This window comes from Monosiga brevicollis, genomic scaffold, assembly GCF_000002865.3.
Source record: "Monosiga brevicollis MX1 MONBRscaffold_16 genomic scaffold, whole genome shotgun sequence".
NCBI classification, from domain to species: domain Eukaryota; class Choanoflagellata; order Craspedida; family Salpingoecidae; genus Monosiga; species Monosiga brevicollis.
In genome coordinates, this window is record NW_001865053.1 from 595292 (window position 1) to 614278 (window position 18987).

General features: G+C 54.7%; 3 protein-coding genes across 3 annotated transcripts in view; 2 read left to right on the plus strand and 1 right to left on the minus strand.

Moving 5' to 3' along the window:
• Positions 1 to 429: 429 nt before the first annotated feature.
• On the plus strand, positions 430 to 2927 carry MONBRDRAFT_33154 (uncharacterized protein; the record flags this gene model as incomplete). Its single annotated transcript, XM_001747280.1, has 11 exons — positions 430 to 652; positions 742 to 827; positions 928 to 1012; positions 1130 to 1203; positions 1330 to 1416; positions 1517 to 1648; positions 1793 to 2271; positions 2414 to 2504; positions 2610 to 2716; positions 2830 to 2865; positions 2887 to 2927. Coding segments are annotated over 11 exons (1440 nt in total), but the record flags the coding sequence as incomplete, so codon positions are not given.
• Positions 2928 to 3511: 584 nt separating this feature from the next.
• MONBRDRAFT_33155 (uncharacterized protein) lies at positions 3512 to 12423 on the minus strand (the record flags this gene model as incomplete). Its single annotated transcript, XM_001747377.1, has 27 exons — positions 12283 to 12423; positions 11727 to 11803; positions 10992 to 11071; positions 10727 to 10887; positions 10464 to 10573; positions 10271 to 10351; positions 9895 to 10173; positions 9588 to 9786; positions 9385 to 9454; positions 9200 to 9311; positions 8856 to 9113; positions 8696 to 8768; positions 8440 to 8609; positions 8276 to 8342; positions 7904 to 8175; positions 7760 to 7816; positions 7571 to 7641; positions 7288 to 7478; positions 6748 to 6938; positions 6351 to 6419; positions 6177 to 6263; positions 5780 to 5980; positions 5613 to 5690; positions 5329 to 5520; positions 4775 to 4839; positions 4049 to 4673; positions 3512 to 3913 (listed from the first exon to the last, which is right to left on the minus strand). The coding sequence occupies exons 1-27, from the start codon at positions 12320 to 12322 to the stop codon at positions 3512 to 3514; spliced, it is 4278 nt and encodes a 1425-aa protein (XP_001747429.1). The 5' UTR covers positions 12323 to 12423.
• Positions 12424 to 12542: 119 nt separating this feature from the next.
• MONBRDRAFT_37785 (uncharacterized protein) overlaps positions 12543 to 18987 on the plus strand; it is a gene marked incomplete at its 3' end in the record, with an annotated part of 8533 nt that continues 2088 nt past the window's right edge. The window contains exons 1-9 of the mRNA XM_001747281.1: positions 12543 to 12642; positions 12775 to 12862; positions 12998 to 13150; positions 13244 to 13426; positions 13603 to 13782; positions 13927 to 14039; positions 14183 to 14328; positions 14451 to 14581; positions 14723 to 14987. Coding sequence (XP_001747333.1) covers positions 12572 to 12642; positions 12775 to 12862; positions 12998 to 13150; positions 13244 to 13426; positions 13603 to 13782; positions 13927 to 14039; positions 14183 to 14328; positions 14451 to 14581; positions 14723 to 14987 — 1330 coding nt within the window. The 5' untranslated portion in view covers positions 12543 to 12571. The remainder of the gene's footprint in view (positions 12643 to 12774; positions 12863 to 12997; positions 13151 to 13243; positions 13427 to 13602; positions 13783 to 13926; positions 14040 to 14182; positions 14329 to 14450; positions 14582 to 14722; positions 14988 to 18987) is intronic.

Consider the following 18987-nt stretch of genomic DNA (forward strand, 5'->3'; position numbering starts at 1 on the left):
TGGCATGTGGATGCTCTGACTAGGGGGGGTCTTGTGCCAGTGGAAGCTGTCAAAGGTTTCCTCCCACCCACGTCGAATTGGCATTCCTCCAAACGGCAAATCAGCAGCACCATTCGTCGTGCGTGGGCTTGCGCAGAACGGATGTTCATCAGCGCCTTGTTCAAGTGGCGGTGCTTGGGGGTTTAACTCTTCTATCGCACCTGCTTGCCGACCACGGCACGCTTTGTCCGCCAACGTGCAACCAGGCAGCACCGGGCTCTGGGTGCAACGTGGCGTGCAAACCGATCCGGTCGTTGGTCCTGGCCCCATGCACTTGTCACGCGGTGACCAATCTGGAAGGAAGCTAGCCGACTTCTGACGTCTAGCCAGTTGCCCGTGCCCTAGACACCACACCTCTCCCAGCCGTACTGCAAGCCGTGACCGCTGCCCATGACAATGGAGGACGATCCCTCGGTATCCCTGTGGACCATCCTCCTCAACCTGGGCTCGGCATTGGCTGAGGAACAGCTTTGGGCCTTGGCTGAGAGCGCAGCCGAAGCGCTACACACCCGTGGAAATGATCTGGGCCTGCCCTCCAAAGATGATATTGCCACTTTTGTTTTGACGCCATACAGCCTACATGTTCTGGCCTCGGGCGCGATCAACCTGACAGGTCTGCGTTGCCCTGCTGCCTCGCACCCGCCAGCAAAATTCCAGCCACTCAAATATGTCGCACAACCCCCAACCCCCCTGATTGTGCAGATGATGTGGCCCCAGCTGACTTACGCGATAAGTGCTTGGCTGATGAGGTGAAAGAAGACATGGCGCTGGAAGCTGACGCGCTCAAGGTAGAGCTCTGCCAGCCGCCCGCGCGTGATGGGTTCACCTTTTTCCGATTCGTAACAACTCTCGCCTCTGGTCCTGACTTGCTGCGTGAAAACGGCACAGACACATGTGTACGGCCTGGGTGCAACCCTCTTCATGGCTGCCGACTACGGCCTGTCCGATCAAGAGGAGCCGGAACTCTCGTCGGGTAAGCTGCACCCTCGCCGTCAAGCGCAAAGCATGGGCCGCTTTTGATCAATGGCTGTTCATTTTCCTGGACTTGCCTCCACTCTTCACTGGACTTCATCATGGCTCCATTCTTTAGATATGGAAGCCTTAATTTCCGCTATGACAGACGACGAGGTTGTCGATCGCGCCAGTGTGGATGAAGTCCTCCAGGTACACCCCGCTTCCAAGGCGTCGCACGATCAGCCGATTTGAGCTATCTTCTTGCACTCTTCCACGCACAGTCCAGCTCAAGGGTTCGTGATTGCATTGGCATGGCTGTTGCCGCGACTGATGCAGGATATACGGCAAATGAGTACTGCTCATGGACGCACAGCCACGCATATTCTCCAACAACTCTATCAACTCGCCCAGCGTGCAAGCCAGGTAGAATGCAATTGCAATTATCTCGTCCCCGACTTTGTTGGTCTTGGCAGCAATCAGCAGCTCAAGCTTCGTGCTACCCTTTGTTTTATGGGCATGTCAGGTGCCGGGGGATGCCTCAGAAATCCCTGCAGCCATGGACCCCCCTCCATCATCCGACACCACTGGCTCTGGCGACATACATGCATCTCTCATGCAAGAAATCCGAGGCAATGGCTCGACCCGCCTTCGTGATGTAAGCTATTTTTTTCTTTTCCTTTCTTTTCTTTTAAGCTCCGAAGGATTAGGGCCCACTTGTGCTTGCGATGTGCTCTGTACGTACCTGTTGTTCATGTTGACTCTTGTACACGCCTGTCGAATGAATGAAACGCATGAACAGGCTCAGCAGCGCATCCTCGACGGGCCAGACCCCTATGTGACACCACGCGAGCAACTTCTCGAAGACATTCGACGCTCCTCCCGTGCAACGCTTCAGAGCCTTCCATCGTATGAGGCTTTGCCTGTCCCTGCTGACGCGACCTCGGACGAAAGCGCGCCCACCCGGCGTACCGTCAACGGCCGAGCAATCCTCCCGCTTCGACTCTCCACAGAAAGTGCCGAGGACGATCTCTCCGACTTGTTGGGCGACTGGGACCCTGCCGCGCAGGTGCAACTAGCTTTTGCGGCAGAGGCTGCCGTGGACGACGCTGCGCGGTTTTTGGACGATGTGCAGGACGAGGCGAATTCCGGTAACGGCTCTGAAGAAGGGCGGGGGCGAGCGTCAAAGAGCGGCGCTGACTCGACCCCACCGTCATCAATGCAGCAGCGCGCCGTCCTTCAGGTGGACGAGCCCGAGCCTCTCTCCGAACCCCAAAAGCCGTCAGTGCCCTTGCATCGCCCCCTTTCCCGCCCATAAGCGTGATGGCCGGTGCCTTGGCATGCAGAACTTTTCTCGCATGTTTCCTTGTTTCCTCACCTCTCGATCAACTCATTTTGCAACATTACTTGTTCGTGTGCGCAGTACTTTTGTGGGCTTTGGAGATTTTGAGCACATCAATAAAATGCTTTTCAAGGCGGAATTGGACGAGTTACAGGATACGGACCCAAAGGCGGTATGTCTCTTCTGTCTCCCACTCCCGTTCCTTCCCCTCTCTGTGGACTACTCGTACTTTACTTGTGTGATGCCCCTTCTTTCTCTGCATCGTTGCCCGATACAGTACGCAGCGATCAACGCCAACAAACTCTGTGCTGTCTGCCTGAAGCAGCGCTTCACGTTTTTCATTCGCGCCCGCTTCTGTGAAATGTGCCAAAGACCAGTTTGCGGGTACGATGGGTGCATGCTGCCGAGGCGCCAGTCTGAAAAAAAAAGATATCTTTTGAACACCCTTTTGCTGTGATTATGTTGTGGCTCACCTTGGTGGTGATCCCCGCTTGTAGGCAATGCTGCAGCCAAGTACCGCTGCCACAGCACATGTGCATGGGTACGGGCGGTAGTCCGATATCTAGCCCAGCTATGCGACGAAAGCTCCCAGTAAACGGCCGCGTATCAAACGATTCGAATGCGTGTTTACGTGCCCTGCTTTGCCGCGAATGTCGGGGGAGCGTCGGTGGGGCTGTCCTTTCCCCGGGGCACAAGTAATAGCATGTCTAATTAACATAAATTGCACTCACCTTCAGTCGCTTTGATCATTCTGCTTCCGGTGAGGCAAAGGTGGACCTGTTATAATACACATTGTATTTTGATACTATAAAACGTTGAAAAGAAGAAGGGTCATAAAAAAGATAAAAAGAGGCCCATTAAAAGACCACAACTTGCCTAACTCGATCCCAAATGAATGCAGTTAGACTAGTCCCACTTGACTTGTTGCTGGTCTCAAACCCGTAACGCCAGCCGCCGGCAGCTGAGAGGAAAGTCACAACGTCGTCGTGAGTGTTTGGAAATCAAGGAACCCACCAAAAATTAATCAACCACTTTGACATCAATTCGGAGTTTAACATGAAAATGCTCACAAGACAAATTTACGAGACGTCGTTATTGTACAAAGCTCTACCAGAGTGCGTGGAGCGCCTCGGTCAAAATGGCAGCCAACATAGCGCCCTGCCATCCACCCACAGCTAGTCAATCATCTTCGGTAGCGACAGTCGGCTCAATCGCGTTGGTGGGTGGCTTAAACTCTGCCACGGTCGCACTGCTCATGTCTGGGTCCCCGTCTGTTGCTGGCGTTGAAGCACTATCAAGCGCACCCTCGACCGGCGAGTCATGTTCATCAAGGAAATCTTCATCGTGGTCAAAGTAGCCATCGCTTTCAGCATCCTCCTGGTCATACTCGTCTTCATCTTCCTCGCCATACTGGTCTTCGTCCTCATCTTCGTCATACTCCTCGCCATCCTCGTCTTCGTCATCGTCGTGCTTCTTGGTCCTGCCTGCAGCACGGCCAAAGGCGAGCGGTGATGCCGCATCACCAAAGTCAGCGCGCGCCAAAGCTGCCAAGTCTGGGTTTTCTGCCAGATCCAAAGCCATCTATGGAGCACCATACGAATCAGATCAGATTATTCACACAAGAAGGATTCAGCACGCACGGTTGCAGGTCCATTTGCATGTGCGCTGGAAGACCAGCCAGATGATTGGTCGTGGCTGCGCGCTATATGCACGTACCGACTGCGTCAACGCATCGAGAGCGTCGTTGTCAAGGCGAAAGTCAGCTGGCAAGTCATCCAGGGTTATGTCGAAGAGTCCTCTCTGTACGCCATCAGGAGCTCCATCACTCATGGCCTCGGCGGAGTCTGCGCCAGACTCTTCGCCCAGCTCGCTTTGCGTCAGTTGATAAGATTCGGCCCGCTTGCGAGCTGCTTGCATGGCACCAGAGAGCTCTCCGACCTGATCATCCTCGTCGTCCTCATCATCATCATCATCATCATCATCATCATCATCCTCGTCATCATCCACATCATCATCCACATCATCATCGATATCATCATTGACATCCTCATCGTCCTCATTCGCTTCATCGTCGTCATCGTCATCGTCATTGTTGCCATCAAAGTTGTACTCACAATCCTCATCCACCCCTTGGTCATTGCCCGACCTGCGCCAAGCCTCTTCTACTACATCGTCAAATTCCGAGTCAGAAGCATCGTTCTGGGCACTGGTGTTGGGACGCGATGAACCCTCAGCAGTAGCCGAGCCCGTCCCGGACAAGGCCACGCGACGCTCCTCAATCAACGTCTGATAGCGGCGAATGCGCTCCTCACGCAAGCGCTTCATGTCCAAGAAACGCCTCCTGCGTGTTCCATACAATGCATAAATAGCATAACGTGATCCAACAAGGCATGCACAGTCTCAGTTCGAGACATTCAACCAGGAACAACGCCAGGTACGCACCGCAAAAGTTGCGACTCATCTCCCTTGAGGCCATCAATGGCCGTTCGAACTTCAGCAATCTCCTCCTGTGACGTAACATGAAACCAGACGACAGGAGAGAGTCAGGAGTTGTCATCTGACTATCAGGTCAAGACAGGTACGCAGGTTCTGGCAACGCGCAAGTGCCCAAGCTTGGCTGGGCGAAGAGTACACACTGCCCCGTTTTGCATGTCCACGAGGCAAACGAGCGGTTGCTTACCGCAAAAGATCGATCCACTTGCTCGATAAAATGATCAAAAATCATCTCGTCATACAACACGGTTTCCAGATCCGCAAGGAGGCGGACACGAGTCGAATCAGTCAAGAACTCATCTTCATAGAGTTGCAAAACACCACGGGCTGCCAACGAAATCTAGCCATGATGACCACGCAGTACCAACGCCAAGCGCGATATGACCAATGAGTCGTTGATGCGAGCCCACAAGGCTCAGCTCTTGATTCGCCTCCCTTGCCCCCTCTTTTCCTCTTGCTATTGACCCTGCCTACTCGCTCCTCTTCAATAATGCCTTGCGTACCATGCTCTCGCCGCTCAACTCTTCGGCTTCAGCAGTAGCGGCAGCGGGCACGCGCGCATCTGCATCCTCCTCAACATCGGCCAAAGCTTCACCAGCGCGTTGAATTACATGGCAAATGGCATCGATGACCGATGCATCAACCACGGCGTCCTCTGGCGCTACATCGACCGCGTCATGAATGACGTCCATAATCTAGCAAAGCCCACAGTGCATTATCATTTCAACCCCATGGGGCAGCTGATAACAAACAGCGCAGCAATAACAACCACTGAATGGCCACAAACCTCGCGGTGCAAGACCAACTCAGCACGAAACTCGTCGACCAGCATGTGTGATTCATCTTCCTCAGCCAAGTCCTGTCCCTGTCCCCCAAGAGCGTTGCGCATGCAGCATATCAATGAATGAGTGGCACGCCAGTTGTCCCGTCCAGACAGCCAAGAGGAGAACTCACCTCGCGGGGCGCTTGCAACGTGTGGATGACCTGATCCAGAGAATGACCAAAAACCCGGGGCAAGCTGGGGCGTGGCTGTGCTGGAGTCGGGCTTGCCTCCACATCACTACCTCGGTCTGTGTTGTCGTCCTGACTGTTCATGCTACCATCTTCAACAGCGCTGAGAGCTTCATCGTAGAGGCCACGATATGAAGCGGTGCCCTGCGAGGCATTGAGGTCCAAGGTGGCACGGTCACTCAACCACCGACCCCGCTCCAAACTGTTGGCGAGAAGCTGCTGCACAGTTGCAGTGCCCGACGCTGAAGCCGGACCGAGGGTCTACGCAACATAAGTTTCTGTCAGCAGAAGCCCCAAGCACGTCCCCAGCCATGCACCATGCCGCAACCCCAGCACGCACGTCAATCGTTGTATCGTGTAGATAATCGCTGGCAATTGCATCGAGAGCCTCAATGGCGCGTTGGCGCACATAGTCGTTGTCCATCCCCTATCGACCACAATCGTCCCGTGATGATGCCACACACTCTGTTTGACGTGAGCATCTGGCTTTCTGAACGGGGCTACTTCAATGCACCTGCAGGGCATGAAAGACGCGTAGCAAAAAGTTGGGCCGGTCCTCGTTTAGAGTGATCACCGTGGCCACCTATAGGCGCCACATGGATCAGCAAAAGCCATACCACCTGCTCAGATGCTCTCTCTCTCTCTCTGAGAGAGGAGTGAACCCCCTTTTCTATTGTCTTTCTTTCTTTTGGGTTCCGTTGCAAAGACGAAGCAACAGAACCACCACCGCACTGCGAAGGTGGCCTTTTGGCAGGACAGTCATTGATGCATGGTCTTCTTGTGTCACACAATGGTGCTGCAAGAGTGATGAACAACTTTCTTGTTTGTCGCTGATTTTGGCCCGTGTGGTCCCAAGGAAGAGAGTATTGGATGCAGAGGGCAGGAGAAGAACACCTTGAGATCAACGATACCTCATCGTAGACGGCCATTCTGAGATGTTGCGCCGTTTGTTCACGTTGCTCGTTGTATGATTGAGCTTGTGCGTCCTCCTGGCTCGGCTCAGGCCCCACGGCCGCATCCACAAGCAGGCTCGACGATGCCATGTCCCCGTTGCTCCCTGCCTCGACGCGACGATGCATGGCAGCATTGAGACAGAGGCTATCTGAAGATCAAGACAAGGTTTGCAACAGGCTGACAATCACAGCGAGTCGTGTAATTGGCTCCACAAAGCAAGCAAAACCCACAGACACACACAGAGACACACAGACATTTGGAGAGGCGATCAGAGAGCTGAAAGAGACATGAGAACACATCAAAAGCCAATATGCAGAAATCAGCGCAGAGCACAGGTGGACAAGAGCATGGAAACGGCGAGAGCCACAGGCACAAGGAAGCAAAATGTTTGAAGATTCTAACACGCAATCAGATCATGGGCGAGCGCAGCGTCTTTTTGCGGCGTCCAGTCTTCCACAATGTTGAAAGGAAGTATGAGGAGCAGCCTCAAGACGAACCTTGACCTTGGTGAAGGTCAGCGGCGATCAAAGAGTATGCACAGGCCGCCTCAGCAAAAGCCCCATAAGGATTTTGACGGAAGCGTGTGAAAAACATGGCGAAAAAGTCGGCACGGTCGCTTGGGTCCAGCATGCTTGCAAAGCTCATGGCCAGGTTGTAATTGTGAAGCTCCTCGCGGCGACGCTCCTCGCTGGATGTACAAAACAGATGAGACGTGCCCGCGCTGGTCGCCCCAACCAAAACGAAGCAAAGCTCAAAATGCAAATGGTTACAAGGACCTACGGATCATAAACATCCATATGGCGTGGGGCTGGCGAGTCAGACGTGTCATTGAACTCGTCCTCATCTACAATCTGCAGTGCCCCAACAAGATAGTTGTGAGCAAACGGCGTCATTGGCTCAGCATTTTGTAAAGGGAAAAAAAAAAAAAAAAAAGAGAGAGAGAGAGAAAGGGCCAAAGGTAGGGCTTACGCTGGCACTTTTGACAAATCGAATTTGGTTGCGCAAGTTGCTGGTTCGTTGGCGAAGCTGTAACACGCGTGGAGCTCGTGAGCCAGAGACTACACACTTGTTGGGTAAGCGCAGTTATTGAAACGAGAAGGCAGGGCAACTGACCGCGCCCAAGTCAGCAATGAGCGAGTCGCGCCGATGTGGAGCAACGTAAGCATCGCCCTCCGAGGCATCGGCATCATCACCCTCGTTGTCCAGGAGGATGATATCGTCTTCCTCATCGTCCTCGTCTTGGTCATCCTCGTCTTGATCGTCCTCGTCAACATCATAATCATCTTCCTCCAAGTACATGGCCAAGGGCTCGCGAGCAACCCCATTTGGGCGCGACCTTGACTCCAGCGCGGCCACGAGTTGCGTAGCCATGGCACTCTCTAGGTCTGCATTGGAGCAGGGACGTGAGGGCAGAACGAGACGAGTAGAGTAGGATCGAGTGAAAGAGTGAGAAAGGATGTTTGGGAAAAAAGTGATGCAACATACCATCATAAGCTGAAGCCATGACATCATCAAACTGCATTTGCTCTTGTGCCACACGTTCCTCCTCCAACTACCAAGAGGAACCAATAGGAGTTACATGAGAAGACGAATAAAATTTCCGAGACCAAGCACTAAACCATGGAGACCAAAACAGGGGCGCGACGCACCTCTTCCAAGTCTTGGGTGTGGATTGTGGCATTGGTAAGAGGAGCCATGGAAACAGATCCCGAGCGTGGTGAAATGCGCCCAGGAAGAAAATCCGCCTGAGAGCCATCGTGTTCCTCATTGAAGGCTTCTTCTGGACGGATTGGCTGGGCCAGCACAGCCCATTGCGCATCTGCTCGGCCAAATGATGACAACGGCAGGCCAGTGATGAGGGTGGCACATTATGACATTGGATGCAGCAGCCACTGCGGCACCCACCGCTGGCGAAGCGTGACTCGGGCGCCTCTCCTCGCTTCATTGCCTTATAGCCTTGCAATTGTGACATCATGGCCTAACAAACCCCCGTAAGCGACGTCAAATGCGGCCTGATGCGTCGAGTGTGCGGTGTGTGTCCGTTAGCCGAGGCGTGCGTACTCACCTCCATGCGCTGCAGAGTGGCAGCCGCAGCAGCAGTGGAGGGGGAGGTAGCTGACGCGGCGGGTCCATCAGCAGCATAGCGAACGCGGCGGCGCTCAGGCGTGCCTTGGGCCTCGGTAGCGGCCAGTTGCTCCTCGTACTCCTCCAATTGGCTTTTGTAGCGCGTGTCAGCCTCTTGTTTGACGCGACGCAAGCGGTCAGCCTCGGCCTGCAACGCATGAAGTTGTTTGAGTTTGTCCTCAAGTTGATCCTTAAGCGCCTGTACAAATGTTTTTTCAGGTGCAACAGAAATCAAGTGTGAGATTTCCAGGCATGGGTAGCTGTTCAGGCTCGCGTGGAACTTACTCGTTGGCGCGAAAGCTCAGCCATGAGAACTTGGCGGTCCTCTTCGGTAGCATCACCCCGGTCGACAGCTGCTGCACTTGCCGTGGCATCGGCAGTGGATGCCATGTGGGATCTGATCCAATCCAGTGTGAGGAACAACGCGGTGGTGCGGGTGTGGCGATGGCCATGGGCGCGTCATGACGCACCGAAGCTGTTGCAGCTGTTGCCCTTGCTGCTGTGCTTCAGCGAGCATGGCTCGAATCCGGGTTGTGGGATCTATCGGCGCCAGTCAGCAAGCAGGGTGTGCATGTGTATGTGTGCAGATGTGTACGCATGTACGCAAAAGCGAGCTAGGGAGGAAGGGGGCAACGAGCAGTCTAGAGGGGAGATGGTGGGTGGGGACACGCACCATTGGCATTGGCGAAGGCTTCTTCCTCTTCGTCAATTTCTTCGTCATCCACATCTTCGTCACCCTCCTCCTCATCAGCGTCCTGCATGTCTTGCATGGCAGCGGCTTGGCGAGTGAGATGATCTTTTAGCTCAAACAGGCGCTGTGCTTCTTGTTTGAGGCGCTGAAGCTGTTCAAACTTCTCCCGCAGCACGGCCAACTGTTGCGTCATAGAAATAGGCAGTGGGTGAACATGAGAGCAGCGAGGGTTTCGGGCGTGGCCAGCTTTTATCGAAAGAGTGCCGGCAAAACATGAAGCGATGCTCACCTGTTCGGGTGAGGCACCTTGAGCGGCGGCTCCACTGAGCATGTCATCAAAGTTACTGGTCAAATCCTGCGCGGCGACTAGCGCGGCCATGTCGGCTTCATCATCATCGGCATTGGCCTCGTCCTCTGCATACTCGGGGGGTTGTTCCTCTTCCTCGTCATAGTCGATGTCTTGATTTTGTGCCTCCTCAGCTGCTGCCCGCTCAGCCATGAGGGTGAGCATGGCCATTTGATCGCGCAAGGCCTGCAACTGGGCTTGCTTCTGCTGAAGGTCGGCAAACTAAGTGGAACAAGTTGAGCCGGGGTACGGCGGCGATGCACTGGCATTGAGGACGAACGGGTATGCTAGCAACGGTCCCTGGGCAGCGACAACCCACCTTGCCCCGGAGATGCATGACTTGTTGGCGCGTGTTGGGGTCCAGCTGGGCGAACACCTCATCCGGCATGTTCTGGATCATCTGAAGAGTCAGAGCCGTCTCACTTGAGATATAATATAAAAACAAAAGTTGCTGGACCAGGGGACAGAAGCTTCAAAGTCGACAAAATGGTGTGCAGGAGCAAGGCACAAACCTGGATGGTGTCCCAGTCAATGTCAGTGTCAGCGTCTTCATCATCGCCCTGGTCATCATTCTCATCTGCTGCCTCCTGGGTAGCACTCGGACGCTCTCCTTGGGAGGCTGCTATGGCAGATGATGGCGGCGAGGCGTCAGGTCGAGGGTCGAGAAAGCAGCATCTCTCCCTTCGCCAAGCAGGGCTTTGCAATCACAACGTTTCACAGCGGGGATGCCATGCGAAAGAGGAACGGCTGTGCGCGTCATGGGCGGGCAGCTCACTTGTAGATTCATCGAGCACTTCGATGACAGCATCAGCCTCGCCTTGATTGTCATCTGCGGCCGCAGACATGCGGCTGAGTTCGTTGGCCAGAAACTGCATGAGCTCAGGACGGCGATCCACGGCCGACTCTTGCGGTGGACGGTCCTGAAAGCTCAAGCGTCTGCGCAGGGCGAGGTATATGACAGGACACCACAGAGTCAACTGGAACGCGGTGACTGGAGTGACTGGATACTCGCGCGCGAGGCAGGGTGGGGGGCTTTGCACCTCGGAGGCTGGCCGCTAGTGCCACGTCGGCTGCTGGGCAGGGTGTGAGGGGCAGTGGCAGCCATGTTGAACAGATACTGCTAGCCAATTCACGACACGCAGCGGCGAGGTGAGGCTCAGTTCCTGTTGCCAGTGTCAGTGCCTGTTTCCATTCGCTCAACAGCACACACGTTGAGATCTGAGCCACTACCGCATCTGTCTACTGCGTTTGCTGCGCCAAATGCCCCTCCTAGTTCTTCTGACCCCTTGGCTTCTCTTCCTTCCCCCCTCGATCCATCCATCGTCGACTGCCGTTGCGAAGCAGAAGAGAGCCCGCCGACACACACACACACACACACAAGCGGACGAGCGCTCTGAACGGTCACCTACCATCCGTCATCAACAATGACGGGTGGTAGCAGATTGGAGGTCCTGGGAGACTGGGAGATTCGCGGCTTGAGTCTCCAGGCGTCTCCGGCGTTTTGTTTTGTTGAATGAGACTGGGCGGGGCTCGATGGCCAGCGGAGACGGCGGAGACGGCGGAGACGGCAGTGAGAAGGTTTTATGGTGGGCTCATCGCCCGGCGAGGGGGAAGACGATGGCTCTGAGCTTGGCCAACAACATCCCAGCGGTCGTCGTCCCCCTTTTCCCCCCCAACGCAAAGTCCAAGCTGGCCTGCATGTCCTAAGGAGCAACATTATGCAGCGTCGACATGACATGACCCTATGTGTGATAAAGTTACACCTTTAACTACACCTCTTGTTGTTGCTGTTGCTGTTGTTGTTGTTGTTGTTGTTTGGTCTCTCTCTCTGTCTCTGTCTCTCTGTCTCTGTCTGCTTTTCATTTTGAAAAGGTACAAAAGTCTTCTCTCTCTCTCTCTCTCTTATGTGTGTGTGTCTCTCTCTCTTTGTCTTTGTGATGGTGTTTTGGCGACCAAGGGTGTTGAATGGCAGTCGGTCGGTCAGTGGCGGGGCGGGCGAGGGGTGAATGATATTTGCAATGGAAAATTGTTAGTGTGTGTGCTGTGTGTGTGTGTGTGTGTGTGTGTGTGCTGTGTGTGTGCTGTGTCGACTTGGAACCCCCAGGGGTATGAAGTGCTGGGTGGTATTGTTTTTCAGGTCCGGGCTTGAGGCGGGGGGCGGGGCAAGGTGTGCGGTGGGGGTTCAACGTCTGTTGGGGACACGGTGCAGTCATTGCCCCTCGTCGCTTTAATGGACGTGGGCCAAGACCCTCTCATGGTCTTCTTCCCCTTGGCATGTGTACGCGTACGTGTGGCCCTTTGTGAACCTTGCTTGAGATGGAAGAGTCCGACCTCTCGGTTCACTGTCGTCCTGGAAAAACATAAGACTCATTCTTCCGGGCTTCTGCGTTTCTCTCCCTCTCTCTCTTGTGCCTTCTCTCTTGGCGTTGCGGGTGTCGTGCGTGTGTTCTCCGAGCAAGGCGCGCGGTGGTCCTGTGTTGCACCACAATTGGGTTCTCGTTGTTCAAACTCAAAGCTTTTCTTGTCATGTCTTCCTCCCGCGCGCGACGCCTCCTCATTTGTTGTGCCTTATGTGTGGCTCCCTCAGAAAGGAACGCCTTCAAAACTCAATGTACCAGCCATGGAGTCACGCGTGATCAAGGAGGGCAAGTTGCTCAAGCGTGGCGAGTACATTTCCACCTGGCGTGTGCGGTGCGTCTACTCTCGGGCCAGACCCATGCCAGCCAAATGTCTTTGTAGTCGAACCCTCGGCGACTGACTCTCTCCGCTCACCTCACCGCACCTTTGTTCATCTCACACATTCGCTTTCGTACTCGAGGGCAGCTGGTTCATCCTGCGAGATGACGGCACCTTCCGTGGCTATAAGAACCGTCCCATGACTCCCACGGATCCGCCGGTCAACCTCTTTGAGGTGTGTATCCTCCGCCAGGCCCCGTGGTGTGCCGCATACAGTGCAAGGGCACGACTCGGTCGTCTCGTCGCCACCAAGATGGCTAGCACCGGCAAGGAGTCTCACACGACAACGCACAACGTGCCCAACGCATAGATCAAGGATTGTACGCTGGGCGTAACAGACGACGACAAATCGGGCAAGTTTGGCTTTAGCATTCGCTTCGTGCAAATGACGCGCATCATTGAGCGCACCTTTTACACCGAAACACTGGAAGAGCGCGAAGGCTGGATCCAAGCCATCAACGATGTACGTATTTCAACCTTGGAATGCATGCACACCCAAACGTACCGGCTTGTCGCCTTTGTGCCGCCTTTTGACCCGAATCAACTTGGGCCGTAGGTCAAGGCTCGCGTCGACGAGAGTCAGCCCGCAGATATGCGGTCCGAATATCGTGCCATGTCCTTCATTGGTGGCCGCCCCGAGGCCATTGAGATGGACATGGACTCGTTCGAGCTTCTCAAGGTCCTGGGCAAGGGCACGTTTGGCAAGGTCATGCTCGCCCGTCTCAAGCTCAACCGCAAGGTATGCAATGGCCCGGCCTCGCGTGCGTGTGGCTCACCTTTTTGACCTGTCTACGGAGCTGCGTCTCCTTTTTTTTTGCTTGTTGACCCATGTTCGCTCGACCTGGCATTGATCCTATCATTTACAATCGCCATCTTCCTCGTGCGTGCTAACGCTTCTTCCATGCTTGTCACCAGATCTATGCCATGAAGGTGCTCAAGAAGAGCATGGTGCTGGAGAAGGATGAGCTGGCTCACACCCTTACGGAAAACAGCGTCCTGGCCAAGGCCTCCCATCCCTTCCTGACCTCGCTCCACTTTAGCTTTCAGACTCCCGAGCTCCTCTGCTTTGTGATGGAATACGTCAATGGAGGCGAGGTATGAAGGCCACCAGCACCACCCCGCAACCGCCGCTTCCTTGGCATCGCGCCCTCCCATCGGTGGCCCCTTGAGTGCCTTCACTTGTCTCTGCTACTGACTCGGCTTGGCCTGCTGTTCATTATCACCCCGCCATCATCACAGCTCTTTTATCACTTGCGCAAGGAGAAGCGCTTTTCCGAAGAGCGTGTCCGCTTTTATGCGTCGGAGATCACCAGCGCGCTCACGTACATGCACTCGGAAGGCATCGTCTATCGGTACGATTCATGATTTTGGGCACCCGCTTGCTTTCGGGTGGCCAGATGGTTACGCTATCCCGACTTGTCCGGTGAGATGATTTTCTTTCTTGAATCTTTCTCTTACATCCCCCCCCCCCACCCCTGCCCCCTCGTGTCTGCAGTGACTTGAAGCTGGAAAACGTCATGTTGTCGAGCGAAGGACACATCAAGATCACGGATTTTGGCCTTGCCAAGGAAGAGATTCACTATGGTGACAAGACCACAACCTTTGTGGGCACACCAGAATATCTGGCGCCCGAGGTCATTGGTGAGTTGTTGCTTGCTCTGCACCTGATCCGTCTCACGTGGCCTTTTGAGGGTGCCTCGTCCTGTGATGTGTCCTTGTCTTTGGCTCACGTGCTGACTTGGTTGGGTGCGTCAATCACACAGTGGATTCGGAGTACGGCCGTGCCGTCGATTGGTGGGGTCTTGGTGTCATTTCCTACGAAATGTTGGCCGGTGCGCTGCCGTTCAACAGCCGTGACTACGAAAAGCTCTTTAACCTCATTCTCACGCAAGAGGTATGATATTATATCGACTACATACATTCAAACTGCGCACATGTGGGAATTTCTCTGTTGGACCATTGCTTCCGTTCCGTGGGGTTGGAAGGCTGAGCTCACCAATGCTCAACGTGCCGGATCTTCTTGGTGCACTTTTAGGTGACCTTTCCCGCACATTTTAGTGCCGAGGCCGCCGACTGCATCAGCCGACTGTTGGACAAGGAGCCATCGACGCGACTGGGTGGTGCGGTCAACGATGGCAAGGACGTGATGGCCCATCCTTGGTTTCACTCGATTGATTGGGAAGCCTTGGAGGCGAAGACGATTGATCCGCCTTTTGTACCAAAGGTGCGCGGCGAGGATGACGTCGGCAACTTTGACTCTTATTTTACCTCGGAGAACCCCATCCTGACACCCGAGGATGGTGCGCCCATCAGCGATAACCAGCAGTCGGCCTTTGAGAATTTTGATACTGTCAAGAAGCTCTAAGACGCTCGTGCTTGCTCTGGCATATGCCGTTTGCCGCCCTGCGCTGTGTCGATGGACACGTGTGCCATCCATCATGTGATTCCCGTCCATGTTCATGTGCCTCAGCCCCTTTATTCTTCTCCCTTCCCTGACCTGGTGTACGAGTTGTGAGCCTTCTTCTTGTGCTCTCGCGCGGCTCTCTTTATTTTTTTCCCCCTCTCCTCTTTTTTCGGTCGGCTCCAGATCATTTTTGGTAGTCGTCAAGGGCGGTGAATACTTTTACGGCCGTGCGAATCGTCTATATCACTTGTCAGTGGTTGTGCTCGTCCTGGCGACGGCACTGCATCTTACTCGGCCCTATTGGGTGCTGGCCTGGGGCTTGTCAAGGCGCATGTGCGCGTGCGCATGTGAATGTTTGTGTGTCGGCGTCCGGGTCGTGTGCTCCTTTCCCCTATTTTTCTCCCTGCTTCTTCTTCCGGTTACGCCTCCCTTTTCCTGCAAATAGAGATGAAATTTCTTGCGACAGCTCTTCCCTGAAAGTAATTCGACCCAGTGTGAACTCTGATTGGCAACAGGTCACCCAGCCACCAGTGGCTCTCGTGGAGTCTGGCTCAATGTGGATGTCTCAGACAATCTTCAACAGAAAATTTTGGCCCAAGTCCATGCCAGCAGGAGACCTTGTTCTGTGCCATGTCGATGTAGAGACCGTCATGCTTGCACGCGTTGCCACCGGTGTGTGCTGGCGTTGCTGTAAAAGCTGAAATCACAAAGCAGTGGCAAGTCGCGCAGGCACCGAGATTGCCATGCCAGGGTCTGCATGACGAAGTCCCGAAGTACAACAGCGCTTAACTCTTTTCTGCACGGCCATGGGTGTGCAGGCAGTAGCGTCGAGTATGGTGAGGCCGTTGAAAGTCTGGCCAATTTCTGGCCACTGACGCTGCAGCGTCAAGTAACCCGGCTCCAACGTGGCACAAACGGTAGAATGTAAATTGGACAGGATGTGTTCTGTGCGCGCGAGCGCGGTCGCCAGTGATCATGACGCTGCACCCCCAATGCACGGGGGGTTAGACCCGCGGTCTTCCTGGACCTGCGCAGTGGGATGCCTGGCAGTGGGCCGCGCAGATGAATGATCATGGCTTTGAGATCTGCCTCTACCCAATGACTTGGGCGTCGATGGTCATACGCTTCGTGTTGGTGTCAGGGATGCCGCCCGCAGCGCCAGTGGAAGCCCCAAGGTAAAGGGATACCCACCCACGACGCATTGGATCAGCCATCTGAATAAGGAGAAGCTCTGTGGGTCGTTGTGTGTGGCGCTGGCTGCGGTGATCAGGACATGCCTAGCATCTGTAAACGCAGAATTCATCTTCAAGAAAACTTTCTGCATGTCCCAAAAGCGTGATGGTCACAAAAAATGAAATCCTTGGCGCGATTAACCTTGACGCTCCCTCGCTTGGCTGCCTGATGCCCGCATGCACCTGCGCGACATGCATTGCAAGGTAGCATGGCTTGCGCCTGTGCTCTCGGGTGGCCGGAAGGAGGAGCGGCTGCGCAGGAAAACGCGATTAAAAAAAAAAGGTGTCCTCTTTGTGGACGCTCTCGGCGTTTCGTGCACCTTCTCCAAGCCCAAGCGGACACGGGACTGGTCTTCCTTCATCAGGGCGATCACCCATAGGACCAAGTCCATCCGAAACCGAAACCGAAACGAAGTCAAGGACACGCGTGTGCATGTCTTGTGGGCCATCTCGCTTGCTCGATCCGGCATGGATTTCATATGTCATCAAGGGCGGACAGGACTGAGAGCCATCACAATCGCACACACACACACACGCGCGCGCTCGCTCTCTCCAGGACCATCTTTGCTAGCTGGCGCGTCGTGGTTGCCATCAACTTCTCCGTCCACACTTCGTCCGCTCAGCCCGAGGCGACCGCCAGTTGCTTTGACCGCAAGGGGGTGGGCCATCCAGCTTGCGGTTGGCTCCTCCCTGTTCGTCCCAATCACTAGCCAGCGTTGATGGGCCGCCCGCGCGTGAGGGGCTCGCGACCCCTGACTTTTGGTACGTGTGCCGTAATCTCAAAGCCAGTGTTGCGTTGTGGTGCGGGTTTTCGTGCACGATTGAATTCTGAGAAAGAGGACGGGATGGGGTACACGTTCCTGTGATGTTGATGTTCAGGTTTGGGCTTGACGCGAGTGCAGCAAGGCAGTGAGGGCCCGCCCCTTTGTTGAGCACGTCGGTTAGTTTTCTTTATGCGGGCATCCTCCACGCGGTTGCAGCACTGCCAAGTCAGCTCGGTCTGATTCTGGGTCGCATTTTTTGCCAGCACAGCACTTGCGGGGTCTTTGCTTGGAGATTCGTGCCGCGAAAGCTTGTGACTGGGTTTACCCTCTTCTTGAGCTGTGCGCATGGGTAGGTTGCCATGATGCACCAGTGTTTGGCAGGTCTTGGTAGCAGCTTTCAGAGAGTGCATGTGTGGTTTGTGTGTGTCTGTGAATGTGTATTCCCAGGCTTCTTCTCCGACACTGTGCGAGCAAACACAGGGTCCTTCCCTCCCCCAACACAACACACACACACACACCAGATGAGTGTGAATGACTTCTATTTCAACTCGGCGGTGGGCCGACAACCTGCAACAACCTGCGCTTGCCCTGAAGTGATGCTGTGTACAAACTACGCTGTGACGTCTTGGTTTTGTGACTTTGTGAGGTGGTGTGTGTTTGGCGTTTGTGAGTTTTGGGTGTCCATCGCACAGCCTTTTGCCAACAAGACCACCTCGCCTCTCCCCTCCCCCAACCAACAACCCTTGGGTATGCGGGAGTGCGTGCCGGCTGTGCGCAGGCAACGCCTTGACACGACTTGATACAGTCATATTATGGTCATACCACACCACCGCTCTCCTGACTTTAACCCCCTTCATGCATGCATGCTTGCACACGTGTATGAACGCAAGTACGACTTGTGCGTGTGCCTGGTCTGGTCATCCTCTGGGCTGTTGGAGTCGTCCCTGGTGTCGGTTTCGTGACGGTGGTGCCAGATGGGTGCCAAATTGCGGACAGCGATTGGTCACGCTCTTGATACCGCTGTGTTCCTTTCCACGGGCCCTTTTTCCTCATCCCTCTTGGGGGTTGGATCAAAGCTCTTCTTGTGTGTGTGTGTGTGTGTGTGCATGTCGCCTTCCTCCAGCAGCTGGTGTCACCACCTCTTCTCTGCGGCTTGCCTGCTGGTGCCTCTCGTTCATGTCTTTTCCATTCCCGTGCAACTCGTGTACACATCCACACACGTTTTTCCTTGCTGAGGGAAGCGGGGAGGAGTGGTTGGTGTACATTGGGGTTGGTGTACATTGGGGTCGTTGTCTGGTCGTGCTTGCCTGCGGGCATTGGTTTGCCCTTGCCTTGTCGCCGCATCCTTGCGCCCCTCCCCCGCCAAGTCTGGGCTTCTGGCGGGAGGGGGGTTGGCCCATGTGCTTGCGTATCGTTGTGTTTCTGTGTGTACCCGTGGGCCTGTGGCGAGAGCAACCTGCCTCCCACCCTCTTTGACCGCTGTCTCGCCATTCGAGCTGCGCCTTTACATCTCCTTGTTCGATTGCTCTTCACCCGCGGGTTGCCAATTGGCCCTTGCTTTCCACAATTACCCTCACTTCAACCCTGGTCTGCACCCATGCCCTGCCGTTTGCCTGCTTATTATTCCGCCTTTCGCATCTAGTTGGTCATCTTTCCTCCTTCCGCTATCCACTTTTTCTTTGCCACCTTTTGCATCTTGCCCCCTTCAATTAGCTCAAAGTAAGCGTGTCGTGCATGCTACAGCTCGCGTCGATTCTGTCGACCATGTGCGTGACCACTTTGGTTCTGTTTTCTCGGTGGCTGGCGTGATCCTGGGAATTCAGCTGATGAGTGAAGCTGGTCTTGACCTGGCCGTCTGTGTCATTTTTTTTTTTTTTTTACACTCGCTCTGTGTGTGCCT